At 26.9% G+C, this 19,832-nt stretch overlaps 1 protein-coding gene and 1 long non-coding RNA gene across 2 annotated transcripts in view; one reads left to right on the top strand and one right to left on the bottom strand.

Annotated features, from left to right (window-relative positions):
- LOC142328840 (ABC transporter G family member 23-like) overlaps positions 1–19,832 on the top strand; it is a 113,808-nt gene that overhangs the window by 43,742 nt on the left and 50,234 nt on the right. Inside the window, exons 2-3 of the mRNA XM_075372935.1 lie at positions 15,442–15,596; positions 18,954–19,086. Of these exons, the coding sequence (XP_075229050.1) occupies positions 15,463–15,596; positions 18,954–19,086 (267 nt within the window). The 5' untranslated portion in view covers positions 15,442–15,462. The remainder of the gene's footprint in view (positions 1–15,441; positions 15,597–18,953; positions 19,087–19,832) is intronic.
- Positions 1–19,832, bottom strand: part of LOC142328841 (uncharacterized) — a 68,948-nt gene that overhangs the window by 13,201 nt on the left and 35,915 nt on the right. The gene's annotated exons all lie outside the window — the stretch shown is intronic.

Below are 19,832 nucleotides of genomic sequence, written 5' to 3'. Positions count from 1 at the left end.
TTTTGTTCACAATAAAATACTTAACGTTTTGGCAAAAAAATTGATAAAACTGAGGATTATCAAGATATAAAGGAAAAATTTATATGGCCGTAATTTTTAATTTTTTGAACGGGTTTATACTACAATTTTTTATTTATTAGACAACGTTGATATAAATGTGTACGTATTACTGTGATTTATAAACAGAAGGAAAACAAAATGGAAAATCAACACTTTTCATAGGACATTTTTTGTTATTTTGATACGTAGTATCCGAAAATGTTGAGCTGGCTGTACAGCCAGCTCAACATTTACGTACATTCTATTTATATTCGTACGTCACCAGGTTTCTACAAATGGTATATATTACTTAGCAAATCTCATAATTAAGTTACTCATTTGAAATTTTTTTTCATCCTTGAAAATATCAAATTATTAAAATGTACGATTTAAAGAAAAGAAAAAAAAAATGAGTAGAGAAAAGTAAAAAACGAATTTTATAAGGCTGTTTTTAACGACTTTTATTTTTTTGCATCTAATCTTGAATTAAACTATTGCAACTTCTGTATTCGAAAGCAAGCTCTGTATTAAGAGTTATTAATACTCAGTTATTGGTAACTCAGCGCACCAATGTCTAAATAGATTATTTAGGTTATAGTTTTTTTTTTATCGAGATAATGTTGTTTACTTATTATAACAATGCACTACTTCTAACCTAGTTAAAAAAGCACCTTAAACGAATTTTGTCGTAAATTCATAGTTAATTTTATATACCATAAAAGAAAAAAAAAAAGAAAAAGAAATACGTTTCGCTTATTATTTTACACGCATTCATTATTCTATCTGTATTATGCAAATGTACCTTCTTTAATACAAATTCAATGACAAGTTACAACATTAAAAAACATACATAGCATTGCATGTATATACATAAAGTACCAATTTATCTTTTCTACCGCCTTCATCACTCCTTTCACTTAGTTTATATTTCATTCATAATCTTTTAATATATGCATACTTAGCATACAACAAATTACCTATGTACAAATATTTTTACTCGTACAAGAAAAACTGTTATTTCTTTGTAAATTTAAATTCACAATTACAGTCTCTGTTTTATGTTTTTTATGTTTACTCTTAACTAATTTTATTTTATAAAAAGACCTTCATTGATGATAGCTGATATGCAATAGCATCACACTTCATTATTATCGAATTATAATCACGACGATTTGTGATTTGAATATAAATAAATGTTTAACGTTAATAAATAGTTTTTAAACTTTCATTTTAAAGATAATTTAAAATATGAATTTATCTATATTAAGCTTTTAAAGAATATTTTTAATGAATTTTCTGGTGCAAAGGCGCTAAACATAAAGAAAAAAAAACAGTATAGAAATAAAAATATCAATTTTGATCAAGGTATGTTGAAATTCTGTATCGAAATTTTCTTAAAAAAGAAAACAAGCTGACACAACACAGTAGTTGTAAGACTTTCCCGTCACGCGGCTTTTTTCTTATGAACAGCTTACAGACAATTTAATTTAAAATATTTTTTAAAAAACTTAATTCAATGATTCTAACTAAAGCGCCCGCGTATAACGAATTTTACTCGCCCGGGTGTGCGGTATTAGCGGCCACTTTAAATTTTTACGGTTAAAATATTACTCAATTATTTAATTCTACCGCCCACCTGTAACGTCACAACATAGCAGATACTACAGTAGCTGTACGACAGTGCTACACAAGCGCTTTTTGTGGTGAGAGGGGGTACTAATGACGCAGTGTGCCCACTTAGCCAGTAGTTTATTCAGAACATTTTTTTGTGGTGGAGGGGTTGCGATTTTGCAAAACTTTTTCGCAAAATAGTACTATCCATATATATATAAAAACTATCCATATATAAAACTGTGCCAAACAAAAATAAGACCTTATTAAGCGAAATGTCAAGATAATGAGGGTGACCTTGCTCTACAGCCTCACCTCCTTGACTGTTTAAATTGAAAATTTAATGGCATCAATGACCCATATGTAGAAGTAATCTGATCAATTTTGGTCAAAATCGGTCGAGTGGTTCTAGAAATGTAAGGTGATTTCGAGAACAACACCGAACATACATACGTACATCCGGAGAATTTCCATGAGTTTTGGGTTCCTTAGATGGTAAAACGTAACGATCTGATGAAAACTGCGTATGCCCAAATTGGAACAATACTTTCCCTTCTAAAGATATAGCTCTGCTATAGCGCTAGACGGGAAAAATACAAATATGGCATATATTGATCCATATTAAAATAAATAATCGGTGCAGTGTCATTCTATATCATATTTAATATCGTAAGTACATTACAGTATTTACTTTAATACTTTTTCATATGTTTATATTTTTAAGTAATTAACATATACTTTAATTACATGTAGATTTTACTTTACCGGGTAATTGAATATAGCTAGAGTAGCTATATTAAACAGGAAAGTAACCTGGTGATCATGTCAAAAATGGGGTATCGGTTTTTTTTGTGCAAATCTTTACATTTTAGAATCCACTAGTCCATTGAGAATAATATAACATATGTACTATTATGGATACGTGCATATATTACGTATGTGTAACAACCTGGTTTTGCCCTTGTATCTCAGGACTGACAAAACTGACTTTCTTTAAATTTAATTCAAATATTTCTATACATGGGCCACTGATCATATTAAGTTTTTTTTTAATTCGTTAAGGAGGAGTGAGGATATCACGAAAAACCCAATTTTGATTTTGATCAGAGGCATTTTAAAGAAAACTTTATTAAAGCAAATTTGTTACCTAAAATTTATATTATAAATAACACAAAAAACGAGTGCGTCAGTGCGTGGACATGAATACGGAAGCGAGCTTCTTACGCAGTCAGTCACGTAGCTAGGATTTTTTCCGGGGGGGGGGGGTTAAGGGGGCTGATGATGATAAAATAATAACGAAAATCATCTTATAATGAAACAGTTTTTAAAATTTTATTGCGTTTGAAAAATATAAAACATATGGTTAGATTTAGTAAATAATTTACGCAAATAAGAATTATAATGTTAGTATATAATTTTTTTCATAATCCACATTTATACTTCACCCTCACACATTTCTGCAATAAAAGTTATGAATTATTAGAAAGCTAGTCGTCGATTTTTCTTTCTCACTATAATATCTAAAATTTCATCAGGATAAACAGTAATATCTCTATGCACTGACAAAGAAACTAACGAACTTAATCTTCCATCCCCTGACTTGTTATACGCAATCGTTTTCACTCATTTCATTGTGGAGAATGAGTGTTCATTAGCATATATTGTTACCGGAAGAGTCGCTAAAACTTGCAAGAGATAATGGATATTCGAAAAATATTCTTTATTGGAGCGATCCAATACTACTCCGCTTGGAGGACAGTTTCAGAACATTTATTATCATAATACATCGCTAAGATTTTTAGTTCATCCACTTTAACAGGATAACTGAAACTGGCAAAAGAACTTGAACATTTTTTAAGAAAATAGCATTGTCATTGAATTTACTTTCCAAATGCTATTTCAATGAATCGATGCCCGAATAAAACAAGATACTCGGTGGTACAGCTACTTCTGTCGACGTTTTCTCCTACAAGTCGTTTTTACTTCCTTGTATGTAGTAAAGAAAGTATTGTGATAGCGAAAAATTTCGGTTTTCAGATTTCAACGGAAATATCCATTTTGACCATCCCTGAATCCATTTTCATAATTGTGCACCTTCCCTTTTGATTACAATCGCTGGACCAAGTGTCCAAAAAAATCCAAAAAAAATATATTTTGGACTTTTTGTTAACTGCAGTAATAAGCCCTAATTGAAAGCTTTTCGACGATAAATCATAAGTGGTACTTATTTTCTATGGTTCCAGAGCTATAAACAAATAAAATTTTAATTAATGAAATATTTGGATCATACAAGGGGAAGGCACATCGATTCAAATCTTACTTCATCTCCTTTTTTTGTTAATTTAAATATATTGATTTATTAATAATTATTAACCTCTGATTGTAAAAAAAAATTTACGATAAATAATAATTCAATAACAATAAAAAAAGAAAATATGAAAATATATCAGAAGTTATCAATAAAATAAAATTTTATGTACTTTCCATTTTAAAAAAAATGTGTATATGTAATTTAATAGGCGTACAAGGAAGTCATGTGGTGTCCACTCAGATTTTTTTTATTCTCATATGGTCCATACACTCTCACTCTTTTTAGCACATCAATTGCATGAGATTACTGCGAAAAAAGTTATTTTATCAACAAATCTCATACTGTTTATGTTAAACTGTTTTAATGATAAAGTCCAATAATTGTCAGACGATGGGGGCTATAGCCCCCCTGCTCGCTACGTGCGTGACAATATTATATGAATACTAATGGTGCAAAATAACGTATACGCAATATACACAAATAATACATTTCTTTATTAACAAGAAATAGGAACAACAACGAAATACACGTTATAAAAAATATTTATTTACATAAAACATAGAAAAATTTTAACATAACATTGAAGTTTAATCATCGCATTGTATCATAATAATTATTGGTTTGTTTATTATACGCAAAAGCTGTGTATAAGAGTGAGAGAAACAGTGTGTACCTACCGAACACGCGTGTTGGTATCTATATATATATATATAAAACACGCGGTAAGCATAGTGGGGGAAACAGCTAGCGAGAGACGGTGTTACGTGACGCTCGTTTTTCTCAGTTGCCTCCTCATCCCGAAGCCTTCATTAAAACGCTTCGCTTCAGAAATTAACCCTCACCTTTTAAAACTGAAACATACGTTTTCTTGTTACTTTACCCTGTCACCGTTCCATTTAGATATTTTCCAAACATTTTTTGAAAGTTTATACTTAATATATAGACATATCAAGAAGAATCACAATTTTTTTTTACAATTATGGACCTCGGACCTAAAATGCAGCAAAACGTTTTTAAAGCTTTTCGAAAATGTTCTTTTTTTATTTTAGCTTTTATTGTTTAGAGAAAACTCTACTCAAGCAAATTTGATTAAGGTTATCTTATAAAATGTTTTTCTTAAAGTTTACTCTTCACTTCTAAAAAAAAAGCTGACAACACAATTGTAGGACTTTCACGCCACGTGGCTTTTTTTCTGATGCAGGGCTAGGACAAACATAAACATAAAACTTAATTTAAAATGTTTATCATTTATTTAAATGTTATAGTTTTTGTTAATTTAATTCAATGATTCCAACTAAAGCGGGTGTGCCACTCACCTGTGACGTTACAACATGGAAGACGACTACAGCAGCTGTATGTCAGTGCTATACTAGCGCTCCTTGTGGTGAGAGCGGTTACTAATTACACACTATACCCACTACTTTATTTAGAACATTTTTTGGGGTAGGTGCGATTTTGCAAAATCTTTTTTTTGGAAATATAATTTTTTTAATTGTTTACAAATGTGCCTAAAAAAATAAGACCTTAATTAGGAGAAATCTGGAGGTCCTGATGGTGATCTTGCTCTTCAGCCTCACCAACCTGACCTTTCAAGTTGAAAATTTAATGGCATCAATGCCCCACATATGCATATTCTGCTAAGTTTGGTGAAAAGCGATCGAGTAGTTTTGGAGATTTGAGATGATTTAGGGTGCGACATCTAACACCAAACACTCACAGATACATACGAAATTCCATCCGGTTTTTTAGGTTCCTTAGATTACAAAACGTAAAGTTCTGGTAAAATCCACATATGCCCAAATTAGGCTGATTACCATACTCTCCTTAACTAATGTTAGGCAGCAAAGTAAATATATATATATTTTTAGCAAATTTTATTAAGCTTAAACTACATATGAATATTTGTGGAAAAGTTTTCTTAAAATATTCTTCACCTCACAAAAAATATAAATTTTGATTTTTGGCTCTACATCTTAATCATAGCCAGGAAAGTTATGCAATACTTTGCCAGCTTTTTTTAATTCTATAATTAATTGTACCCACTCCTGAGGTGATTTATATAATTTATTATTATTGTATGCCGATCAGAAAAAAAAAAATTTATTTATTTATTCTATAACATAATTGTATGTTGTATAAATGTCGAGTTTTTTTTTTTGAGAACTGATAAAGAAACCGTATAAAATCAAAAAGGATGCAAATATATTAACCACAAAATAACAATTTCATACATAAAATATAATAATAGTTATTGAATTCAACACACTTTAATAATGTTAAATTTACAAAACTTTAAACAGAAAAAAAAGAGGTGCCATAAGTAACAGTGCCACTTTGATCATCACTAACAATGGAGCTAGAAGTTGTATACTTGTAGTTCTTTTAAAAGCAAATTTTCTATAGGATAAATACTTAGAAAGCGAGCAGTTTTCTTCACACTTTTTCTTCATTTATCTATAACCATTTTTCATACAATTTTTATCAATAAATGGTGCAACAATGATGCCTGACACAGGTTTGTAGCCTATATAACAAAAGACTTTAGAAATTACATCTCATCAGATGAAATTTAAAAAAATTTCCTGTGTGACTAATTTTAATCAAACTGTATAAAATACTATTTATAAAAAATGTCTACGGCATTTTACAGTTATTAATAAAGAAAAGAAAAATAACCAATAAAAATCACTCTTCTTAACAGTTAGAGACATATATAGCAGAAGAAATTTAAATAAAAATAATAATTTTCATTTTAGAGGTCACATTTATTTTTCAGTATAGCAACACAGACGGGTATATGCTACATAACCCCATAAAACTTTTTAATTAAACCTATGCGAGGTTTTACTACCCAAAATGTATTGAAAAAATGCTTTATGCTATTAGTTTCCTTTAATTACGATGTAAGATGAAATTGGGCAGTAATTACCTAAATTTTAATTATTTCTATTTTAATATTCTGTCAGCCAAAGCTGCTTTATCTCATTCAAAAACTGAATGGATTGATATTTTCCTGCCTTTTTTGTCAAATAAATGCATATAAAGTAAGTTTCTGTTTGTATTATGTTCTTTCTGATTGCTTAATTTTATTGAGCCCACAAAAACTCAACAATCATAGAAGAATAGCAGCTATTTTATCGATTACTGCTTATAAAAAACATTCTCTTTTCAACAAATCGGCTCAAAAACCTGTTGGATATAAAAGCCCTACATTTTAAAAAGTTTTTGAAAACCCACGATTCTAAATTTCAACTGTTTTGTTTACTCATTTCCTATTATTTTCCTTGAAATTTTAATAAAGGATCACTGAAAACCAATTTCACATACTAACTTAATGAACAACATGACATACACAGCAAAACAAATGTTATTAATAAGAAAAGCAGCAATGCACAAAAGTTTGTAGAAATAAAATTCAATTTATTAACAATTTAAATAAAAAAAAGATAATGAAATTCTAATGAGATAAAAGTAATATTTTATTTTGATATAAAATATTTTTAAAACTTCTCCATTCATATATCAGAAGTTAGAGATTGCATAATGCAAACAAGCAAATAAAACTGTCATAAATAAAAACAAGAATAAATTAAAAAAATATTTCTTTCAACATTTCAATTTTTTTATATTGCAGCTTAAACTTAGGTAAGAGAAAAACCCCCAACTTTTTAATTCAAGGGGTTCAGAAACTCAGCATAAAAAAATAAAATTTCTGTTCCCTATATATAAAAAAAAATAAATTCAAAAGCTTGTAATATTTAATTGCGATAACATTATTTATTGCTGAAAATTAATACATTTATACATCAAGTGTGTCCCAACATTTTTTTTTTTCAATAGGGCTAAAATTTTTTCCTTGTGTCTTGTGTTCTAAATAAATTATTACCAAGTACCCTTTATCAAGCAGAGTGTTTAGATAAGATGGGAAATTTCAGAGATGGAAACCCTCTGACCAACCATTTTCACTGAATTTCCAAACTTTTAACTATCTATTTAAATGAAATGACACAAAACTGAAAAAAAAAAATCTAAAGAACAAGAGAAAAAATTTGATTTGATCATAACATTATTTTTGATTTAACATTATAGTAGTTTTCAAAAAGTAAAAACAAAAATTAATTTTTGGCAGGCAAAACCAAACAATTCCCAATTTCTTCTTGAGTGTAAGAGATCAGTTAGCGAGGTGTTAAAAATGCTGATTCTATTTATTATCAATAAATATGAAAAATATCCATCAACTGCATCCATATTCCTTTATCACACAAATTTTTTTCCAATGATTCTCAAAAGGAGGATAAAATAATCAGGAGATTTAAATGAACATGATCCAAAACAAACAAAAAATTGAATAAAGTAAAAAAAAAAATTATAATACAGAAGTTAAAAATAGAGAATGGTTTAATTTTATCTAATTAAAATTTATTGATAAGATGTAAACAAAGATTAACTATCTTGTAAAACCTATTATAAACTTCATATTTAGTAGTACATTATGTAAATAAAAGCATAAATACAGGTGTGTAAAATGGACTCTTGCTGTGTTTTATTTGTAATTTCTAACAGGTACAGTCTTTCATTTTTATTTAATCAATTATTTTTAACTAGCAATAAAACCTGTTGTAAAAAAAGCTAAAGGGTACTAGATTACACAGTACATTATAGTTTGGCCAATATATACTATTTTCTTTGATAGAAAATGCATAACCTACAAGTGGCATACATAATTTCTAGTATCATTACTTAAATTTAATTTTCAGATAATTAACCTAATAATCCAGTATATGAGAGGAGTTTTTAGTTTTATAATTAAGTTTTAGAAACTGATTTTATCACAATACTAGTGAAGATAATTAAAAAGTCATTTTGCACGGTGAACCAACAGAATTCCAAGTATTGAATTTTAATATCTTAGAATACAACTGACTGAATATGATTCATACGATATGATTCCTGTATATAACTGGAAAGTCATACTTTTAAATTCTTTCTCTCTCTCTCTTTCTCTGTGTGTGTATGTGTATATAATATAAAAATTAGTAATCACAAAAACTAAATCAATAAGTAAATCAAAGAAACTAAGAGTTGATAATTTTTGCTAGCAAATTAATCAGAAGATATTTCTTCCATGTAAAGCCCTGTCTCTTGGTCAAAAAGTAATATTAATTTATTTTTCTAAATTAGAGATTCATGTAAAGGGAAACAAGAAATACAACAGCCACTAACTGAATAGCATTCTTAGAGAGAAAATATGTTCACAATTAAATCAACCAGTCTGTGTGATAAAAAAATTGGAAATGTCACATGTAGGTCTTAATTACCTGAGTTTCAGTGGTATTGACATGCCAATGTGCTATGTTGTGTTTGAAAAGAAATGGCAAACCGTTTCAATCCTTATTTTTTAAAGTAATTGTGGCATGAGATTCTAGTATTCATGATGACTATTTCAATTTTGACAGCAACTTGTGTCTCACCAGCGTTTATAATGTTTTTAGTTATAATAATATATACACATGTACATATTGAAGTTAAGTGACTGGGACAAAATAATAAGAAATGTGGATCTACAAGAAACCAATTAAACAATTGATAATGATAAAAAAAGAAATTCAAGTCTTTGCAAGGATCTGGTATGTTACTTACTGTAAGAAAATATATTTTTTTCATAAATTACTGTTAACATTTCTTAACATTAATTTTCTCATATTACCTTGTGTAGTTTATTTTGATCAACAAATACAAATCAAATTCAAAAGTTTTAACCAAAATGAATAATTTATTCACATCACGTTACAGACAGTGTGTTACTACACAAATATAGAAAGGAACTGTCCCTCTATTTTACTGAAGAAATCAAAGAAAATTGTGGTGAAGATTACATATTACAGTATTATCATAAATATATATTGACTATAAAAATAAAATTCGGTAGCTAAAGTACATACTGAAAAATAAAAATAATAAATGTATAAAATAATTATAAAAAAAGTATTTAATTATTTAAATTTAAAATAAAATTAATTAAAGTAACAAAATTATTTCATTTGTATTAATTTAAAAAAAAATCTGATGTGGACACCACATGACTTCCTTGTACGTCTATTAAATTACATACACACATTTTTGTTGCACTTCATTTAAGCTAATTTTATTTGAAAGTGAGATACAATCCTGTTAATAACAGTAGACAGTTACACAATTGCTAAAATATTAGTTTTTATTAACATCAAATATTTATACAATTATTAATTCAACAATATTATCTGAAATATTGTGTTAAGAGTGAAAGTCCCCTGACTACTCTTTAAATAAATTATTTACCAAATTATCCAATAATAAAAACAGATTATTCTACATCATAAGGTCAAAATTAATTTTTGTAACTAATATACAGGAGTTCACTATACGGATTTAATTATTATTAACTTTTATTTATGACACACCAGAAATCTTTTGCATATTATACACTTAAAATTGAATACAATTGAAAAATGTATTTTATTTTTCTGTCAAATAATTAAATAAAATGATTTTTTAAAAATAAATATAGAATTTTTATAAGAATTTGCTAAGAAAATCCAAAAACAATACGATTCTAAATTATAATTTTCAATTAATATTAAATAATCAGATAATTCACCAAATCGATTTCATATACACATACGTAATGCCTATTAAATTACATTTACACATTTTTTTAAAATACATAAAATTTTATTTCACTAATCATTTTTTTCATTTTTTTTATTACTGAATTATTATTTATTTTAAAAACTTTTTACAATCACGGGTTAATAATTTTTATTAAATCAATATATTTAAATTTAAAAAAAAATAACAAAAGGAGATGAAGTCTGATTCGAACTGATGTGCCTTCCCTTTAAGATCAGAATATTTCATTAATTAAAATTTTTATTTTTGTTTCGATTGCAATCAAAAAGGGAGGTCCACAACTAGATGTTACAACAGTGCTAAATCCAAAATTTCAACAACCTACAGCTAATCGTTTTTGAGTTATGCAAGATACATACGCACATACATACATACAAAAAGTACATACAGACATACTAATTTACCTTTTTATTAAATAAGTGACATTTAGTATACCTCTACCCATTCCTAACATAATCTGTATGATTTTTAATTATGTACAGTTCTAACTGAAATATTTACTTAGTATAAGATGTTAGCTAAATCTAGAACAAAAAAATAAAATTTGTCCTTTAAATCTCATTGATTCTCTTCAGTAAATTTTCCAAGTAAATTATAATCCACTGTTGGTGATACTAATACATTCAGTATTTCTGACCTTGTGCCTTTGATTACTAAAGATTAAATAAAATAAATTAAAATATTTAATTTGAAATTTAAATAAAATCAACTCACACTGTCATGATGTGAATATAGAATTAATTTAATTTTAAAAATAATAATCAACTGAGTAATTATCTAGCTGCATGTACTGAATTTGGCTCTGCATAAGATGGTGTATTACATTTCTCACAAACTGAGATTCTATACCATAATAATAGGATGATTCATCAGATGGAATCTTGAAAATTAAAAGTAAATGAAATAAGAATAAAAAATACTGATAACATTTAGTTAACACATTTATAGAATGGTTCTTCCATGTACCACCAATATAGAATAAATTACATAATGTTTTATTTCAGTTGCTCTTTGGACGGATAAATACAAACCCAAACAGTGTTAAAGAATATTCACTGTAAAATAGAATTAAAAAGTTGTTTTGGCAATGAACACCGACTACTATTAATCATTTTAAAATAAAAGCTTCACATAAAATTTATAAAACATACCTCCAGGTAGAATGAAACTGGTTACCATTTTGGATGTGTTCATAAGAATACACATTTTTTATACTGATAACTACTTTTATGTAAAAAAGTTTCAATTTGCAAGCTTTCAGGACATCAATCCATTTATTTATTTTGGTTAAAATCATTATACCAATTTTGATAACCCTGAGAATGCTTTTCCTAGAAGAAGGGCAGGCACAAGGACTTATTAAGCTAATAATACTTCAGTAAATACCATATATTCAATTGTATGAACAACAAATTATGAGTAACAATTAAATAATTATCAACAATTACAAATATACACATATTTTCTTTGGAAATTTTAAAAAACTTGATGCTTCCTTGTGCCCTGATGACGAGGGTCTCAGGATCTCATACAGATGATAATTGGTTGTTTGATTTTTATAATATTTATCAGCTCATATATTGGAAGAGTAAATAAATTATTCCTATTGTGACTGATTGAAGGAGAAAACTATATGGTTTCTCTTAATAGATCTGCAGCTCAGAACTGAACTATTTTATAAATACTGAGTAATATTTTTAAAAATTGTTTTTTTTTTGTTGAAAATTGGCATGTACCTTTATGCTACTCATATAACATAAACAAATAGTTTATAATCTTGTATAACAAATATACTCTCTCATTAACAAAAATTAAGACCCTCTTAAATAATATTCTAAGATATAAAATTAACAGCTATGAAATGTGACTAAATTTATTCCAATTAGATGGGCATATAAAACATACATTGTAAACTTAAATTTATAATAATGGAAAATGGCTAGAATAAAGAAAAAATGTAATAAAAATAAGTACAGAATAGAAAAACTGGAAATATTTCACATATTCATTTGTAATTAATAGGGATAACATTCATAAATGAATGGACAGTTTAAAAAATTATATTTTAATTGTAGCTGTCATTTACAATGATATCTTTTTAACAATAATTATCAGTTTTAACTCATGTAGCTAAAGAGAAACACTGTTCTCTATTACATTTTTAATTTTTTGTCTGTTCTGAAATTTTATCCTTAGGTGAAAATAGAATCACCCAAAAAAACACATAAGGTATCATTAATATAACATTTTATCATTTTAATAAAGTTGAATTTTATATTTTTAATTAATGCCAATTAATAGAGCAAAAATAATTTGTAGGATGCACTACAAAGATTTATCAGTGAACATTTTCATTGATAACCCTCATAAATATCAGTTAGTAAACAAATAAATTAAATTTATTAGCAAGGTCTTTTTATTTTATTTTCCAGTTATTTATTTCCAATTTTGACTTATCTTTCTCTTTTCTGAAACTAGCACAAAACCATTTTCAAGGTTTGCTTTTGCTAGTACAAAAATGAGGGAACTGGGTTCTCAATGTCCTCTTTGGAGAGCCAAACACATTGCTGAATATTATCATACTAATTAATATTTATTATACGATTTTAAAATTTATTTTTAATAACTTTTGTTGCCATTTTAGTTATACCTAATATATAATTAACATTGTTATGATCTACGATACACATATATTTGAAATCTGCCTTTCAAGCTCTTTTTTTTATACCCCACTTGATAAGTTTCAAATAATTTTAGTTTTATCGACTTAAAAAATCTGACACCTAAAAAACCCCAAAAAATTGGCAAAATTTTTCCCCACCTTTTGTATTTGTCTATTGCTTTTTTCAAATTATCATGAACCCAACGTAAATAACACAATTTTGATAACGATCTTATTTCATGAAACTGTAGTCATTCTTGAATTACTGGGAGACATCACTAAAAAATTTCACCCTTAATTTGCAGTCAGGTAAGAATTAAATAAATAAAATTATCTAGGCAAAATTATTTATCCATGTAGGATCACAATATCTAAAAACTATTTTAATAATACCATATTTAATATTGGTTCACTATAGACAATAACAATCAGGGCAACTTTTTTACAATTGAAAATAGTTGGCAATTAGGAGCATAAAATGATTGTAGCAGATGATTCCATTAAAAAAAAAAAAAAAAAATACGATAATTTCTACACACAAAAATTATATGAAAATATTATCTAAAGGAAAAGAAAAATTATTTTAACCGTACACAAAATATGAATGGTTAAATACGAAAATATAATAATCAGATGCATTAGTTTCTAGATATGTAAGAATCTAAGCAAGAAGTATAAATGAGAAAGGAGAAAGTCAAAGAGAGACCTATATATCTTGATTGCACAGTCTTACTCTGTTGCTAATGCCTCCATGGGTTTTAATTGAATAGTATTATATACAAAGCACACACACACACACAAATATACCTGTTGCTGTTTATGGTTGAATATTTCTAAAGTAATAAAACTTGTTTTAATTCAAGTTAAAATAATCACTTTTATTCTCCTTTTCGTTTCTTTACCAACCATCCTTCGTTTGCAATTAAATTTCAGGTCGTTGACATGACATAACTGTGACACAAGATTCAAATAAGTGAAATCACATGATAAATCGTGTCTTAAATTTATTTTTTCTTTAGTTTCACTTCCTTACAAATTTTTACAAACTTTAACCTAAATTTAAAAATATTATTTTTTTTATACAGAATATGTCTAAATATTAGCTGATGTTAGATGTTAATGTAACTGGATTTGTGATTAATAGATTTTACTTTTTAGTAAAATTTAATTTACTAAATATAAGGAAAAAAAACTTATGTGGCATGGGATATCTTTTTTCTAAAAATCTAATAATTATAAGATTCTGAGTCTTTATTCAGTTTGAACAAAACTGATAATAATGCATTATTATGCTATGGATTAAGCAGCAGATAATCAGCTTTGAAAAATATCACCTAAACACTATTTATTTCATCACTGAGAAAACTTATTGAATATTTAGCATAATAATAAGTATAATAATCATTACTAGCACAAATACTCAAATTTGATAGGCCTTCAAGTAATAGATTTTACAAGGTTAAGAATGAGGAAGAATGTAAATGAGTAGCTGATGGGAAGAAATTAAAATATGTTACTAAAACTTTACATATATGTTATTTGGATTAAATCATAAAATTTGAAAATAAAACAACACAAGAAATTTTCAATTTCTGTCATCTCAATATAATGTTACACAAACACTGCAATTGTCATCATAATGTTACTTTTACTCAATCAAATAAATGACAAATGAATAGAATTTGTTTGTTGAATAAGTTATTGGTTTATGTTTTGCTATGTTTAGATATTACAGACTGTTCTAACTACTGAAATAATGTAATTAAGTCTCTTTTGCAGTCTATCTAAATCCATATAGATCTGATAAAAAATTATCTATATGGAGTGTAATTTTTTACACTCCATAAAAAAAAATACGATTAAGAAATATAATTTAAGAAATATAATTATCTTAATTTTTTTATATATATATTTTTTATTATAGTTTATCTATTTCTGTTTTCTTTTACTGTCAGAAGCTTCTGCATGGAAATAGTATTTGATGCAGGTTCATTAATATTTAAGAAAAAAGATGTAAAAAATGGAAAAAAAAACTAAAACATAATTTTAGAAAGTGCCAAAATAAAATTGCAGTAAAATAAAATAATAAAAATAGTAAATTATTAACACTATGTCAGCAATAAATCATAAATTGATCTTTACTTAACAGGTGAAATGAACTGATACAAAAATGGCTTACCCAGGAAGTGTAAATATGGAACCTGTCAGTGAGAATGCATTGGTTGTTGACAGTGCATACAAGCGTTACAGTGTTAACAATGTTGTACTCAAAGGTCTTAATATGAATGTACCTAAAGGAGCAATGTAAGTAGCAATCACTATCCTAAGTTAGTGCATATTTTATAATGCTTATTATAAGAAAGTTTATAATTTTGTTATAATTACTTGTGTCTTGTTAGGAAGAGGTTAAGTATTATAATTTAATTTTGGGTATAGTAATCTAAAACAAAATAAAAACTAACATATAATTGTAAGGATAGGACAGGATGATGATGCCATCTGTATCCAATTATATGTAAACAAATTGGTTTAAGTCAAAATGAGGGTCAGAAGATGATAAACAAACAAAGAGAAAAAAATTATAATCAGCTCAATATTTGTACCTACTTTACTTTTTTCTGTATTTCAGCACCTTTGAAACCAGGAAAATGTTTATTTTACACTAATCATAAAAATTTACTATTTTAGCCATTTCAGCACTGTCTTTTTTAACTTCTTGGTTTGCTGAAATTGATGAGAATATAACTTCTTCTTAAGATGAACAAGGTATAAAAATCATTACATTTAAGATCCAGAGTAAAAAATGGAGTGATAAAAAACTCTTATCCAAAACACTACTGAACATTATAGACAACATTGTTTTAGTTTATACTGTTGTAAATGAGAAACATTTATGGTGACAGCAATGTGTTTATAAATTCTAAATGGCACATCTCAGTTATGAAAGCATTTTATAGTACATCTTCATGCTGATTAATGATGTCTAGTTTTTCAGTAATAACTTCAAATTCACGGTGAATTTGAGTAAATGTTAAAAACCTTATTCACTGTGAAATCAAATCATAGATTAGACTAGTAGAGTTGTCTATCACACAGGCCTTCATTATTTATTGTCTTACAAACTGACTATCGATAAAGTTTTGACAAAATGACTTCTCTTGTTTTTTAATCAGTAAGTTTGATGCTATTCTCCAATTTTTCTGTTTTGTGCTAATCTTTTGATTTGAAATAATTACTTCATCTTATATTTTAGTAATCTGGTTTTAATGCAATCTTTTTTTTTTCTAGAAGTTTTATCTTTTACACATACCTCTATGACTAATTAGTAGATCTGGATGTCTTAATATATAACCTACCAACCTAGTTTATTTCTATAAAAAATATACCATAAATTTCTTTCCTCACCTATTCCTTTATTTTTTATTAATGGCACACATACATCTCAATTAATTATATATTAAACCAATATTCTGTAAAAAGTAGGTCAAATTTTTTTACTGGAAATCAATAAATACTATGTATTTTTTATAAATTTCACATTTAGACAAACCAATCAGCAGCTATTTCTATCAGAGTATATTTTTTAGGTTTCAAATTATCACTGCATGAAAGAATGAACCTCAAATCTTTAACATAGCTTGTTGGAAATTCTGCAAGGCTTTTATAGATCTGCAAGTGAAATAAATATAGTTTAACAATTTCAATGATTGGGACTAAAGAATTATAAATTATGTATGTTTAAGAAATATTATAACGAAAAAATGTTTAAGTTGAGATAGTTGCGCACTTATAAGTCTGGGTGTAATAAACAATTTACAATGTATGTGTATGTGTGTGTTTTAACCTCACAACATGTAACATAGTATGTATTGTCTCTTTATGCAATAGCTGTTTAGTATGGTTTAGTTATACATATAATCGACCTTAGATAATTTTAATTCATGGAATACACTTCATTCTTTCGTATCAATATCTGTGGTATTCAAATTAAGAAAATATAAAAAAAGTTTGGTATAAGCAAAATGTTGGAATAAAATTTAGGTGTGAATAAATTTAGATGTTCCTTGAATAGGTTACAAGTATTATCACCAAATTGACCTAGTTCACTTGTTTCCATCAGAATGTACACATTTATGAGTGCAACTTTCACAGAGACCTAGTTATCTTACCAATTTATTACGAAATAAATGTGTTTCATAATTAGAATAACATTAAGTACTGAACAGATTTTGAAAAAAGGTTAAAACATTGGCAGGTAATAAAATAAATATTTATTCTTGAGAAAAAGGGATGTAGCTACAAAATGTTTACCTCCTTATACCTTATCAGTAGAACTACTACTCAGTATGTCTCTCCAATAAATATTTATCAATTAAATCTGTCTGTTGTAATACTATTACATCCCTTCCACAGATTTGTAGATTTTTTGCTTTTCTGTCTTTTTTCAGTCAGTTCAGCAAGTAAAACATCAAACACTATTTTTTGTAGCATTTTTGTAACTATTATTTTTTACATTATAAAATAAATTGATTTATTTTTTATACTTACTCATAACTAACCTTTTATACTTTGTCAATCTGTTCAGCTCAACAGAGACACAAGCTAGAATACAGTGTCGTAAAAATAAAATGAAGTAAAGAACATAAAAAATCACCTACAATTTTAGGTACTGACCATTCTGTATAAATATCTAATTGCAAGATGAGTTCCACAGAATCCAATGAGTCATTTTTTAGCAATTAAACTAAACAGAAAATTATTAATTATTTTAGCTTCTAATTAATAAAACAAATAATTAAAAATTTTAATAATTAAGTTGCTTTAGTCCATAGTTTCTCATATTTCAGCCAAATACAGATATAAAGGAAGATTTTTTTTTTAGAATATATATATATATATATATATATATAATAAGAATGAATAAGGAATATTTAATTAAAAAAATAAAAATAACGTTGAATAGTAGATTTTAAATGTGACATAATTAAATCTTTCAATTTCATTTTTTCCCAAGTAACTCTTCTAAAAACAATAATTAATTGTATTATTAATTTAAGTCATTAACCCATCAAGAATTTTAAGGACTTCAAATCAGTTTGGCTTTTTATACAACCTTGGATAGGAAAAGATTTCCAGAAAAACCCAGTTATTGCAAAGTTCAGGTGTTAAGAGTGCTGATCAACTTAATAGATCTTCAAGATGATACTTCTCCTGAGAAGAAAGTATCAAAAATAAAAAATGGAGGATGGGATTAATCAATCTGCAGAGGAACTGCAATAGCTTACAATATATTTCTCAAGATTCTTGAAAATGAACATCTTGCTGATGTTCTTAGAGTTTTCTTACAACTTCAATATAATCTTAAGAAATATTGTACATCTATGCTGAGAACAAATCAGAACAAAAAAAAACAAAGTGGTCACAGTATGCAAGATGTATACAAAAACTCCCTAGATATTTAGATCAGGTATTTATATGTAAAATCAGATGATTTCCTGTTTACTTTTTTTTATCTAATGATATCATCTGGTTATGAAGTCATAACTATTAAGGTTAATTAAAAGTTAGATAATGTTATATTTTTAACAATGAACATTATATATATATATATAAAATTAACGAGATGTCTACTGATTAACAATTTCTTTTTTAATATTACAGATATGGATTGCTTGGTCCCAGTGGCTGTGGTAAAACAACACTTTTGAACTGCATAATGGGTAGAATAAGCCTAGATTCTGGTCAAATACGTATGAAGGCCAAAAAGAAGAGTGATGTTGGCTATATGCCACAGGTATGAAGTGACAGTTATAAACACTGATGAATAATAATTTCTCATTTCCACCTCTATTCACTTATTAATATTAATAAACACAGTTGTCTCTATTATTATTATTTTTTTTAATTTTAATTATTAAAAGAATTCAGTATATTTAAACTCTATGTATGTTTGTTAAAAATTATTCTACACTGCTTGCAGCATTTAAATTTTTTTATAAGTTTAAGAAAAAATTATAATAATTTTTTTATGAAAAAAACAATTAAAACTTTTACAAGCTCTACCAGTGCAAGCATTTTAACAATAGACAAGTGTAGGCTAACAAAAACTGCTTTAAACAGAGATAACAGATTAACTATACTAATAAAAAAGTTATAAATTTTAAAATGAAATTTGTGAAGTTTTCTTATTAGCTTGAAAATTAATCCAAACACAGGGAATTTTTTGTTTGGTTATTTAACAGTTTTCATGTTATTGTGTTTTGTGAAAGTTTATTTCATTTTTTATTATAAAATCATATTTCTGTATTTTTTGTTCTGTATGTCTTGAATATATAATAATGGACATAACTTCAAGAAAGCATTTGAAAATTTCTTCTCTTTACAAGCATACCAGTAAGACACAACAACAAATAGCTTCTGAGTCTGATGTTGGACGATGGACAGGGAATGCTATTTTAAAACAATTTAAAGAGATTGGTTACTTTTCACTTCAAAGGAAAATCAAATGTGGTTGTAAAAGAAAAAAAAATTCTCCAATAC

The sequence above is a fragment of the Lycorma delicatula genome, chromosome 8 (assembly GCF_047948215.1).
Source record: "Lycorma delicatula isolate Av1 chromosome 8, ASM4794821v1, whole genome shotgun sequence".
Lineage (NCBI taxonomy): Eukaryota > Metazoa > Arthropoda > Insecta > Hemiptera > Fulgoridae > Lycorma > Lycorma delicatula.
This window is presented reverse-complemented; position numbering and strand designations above follow the sequence as displayed.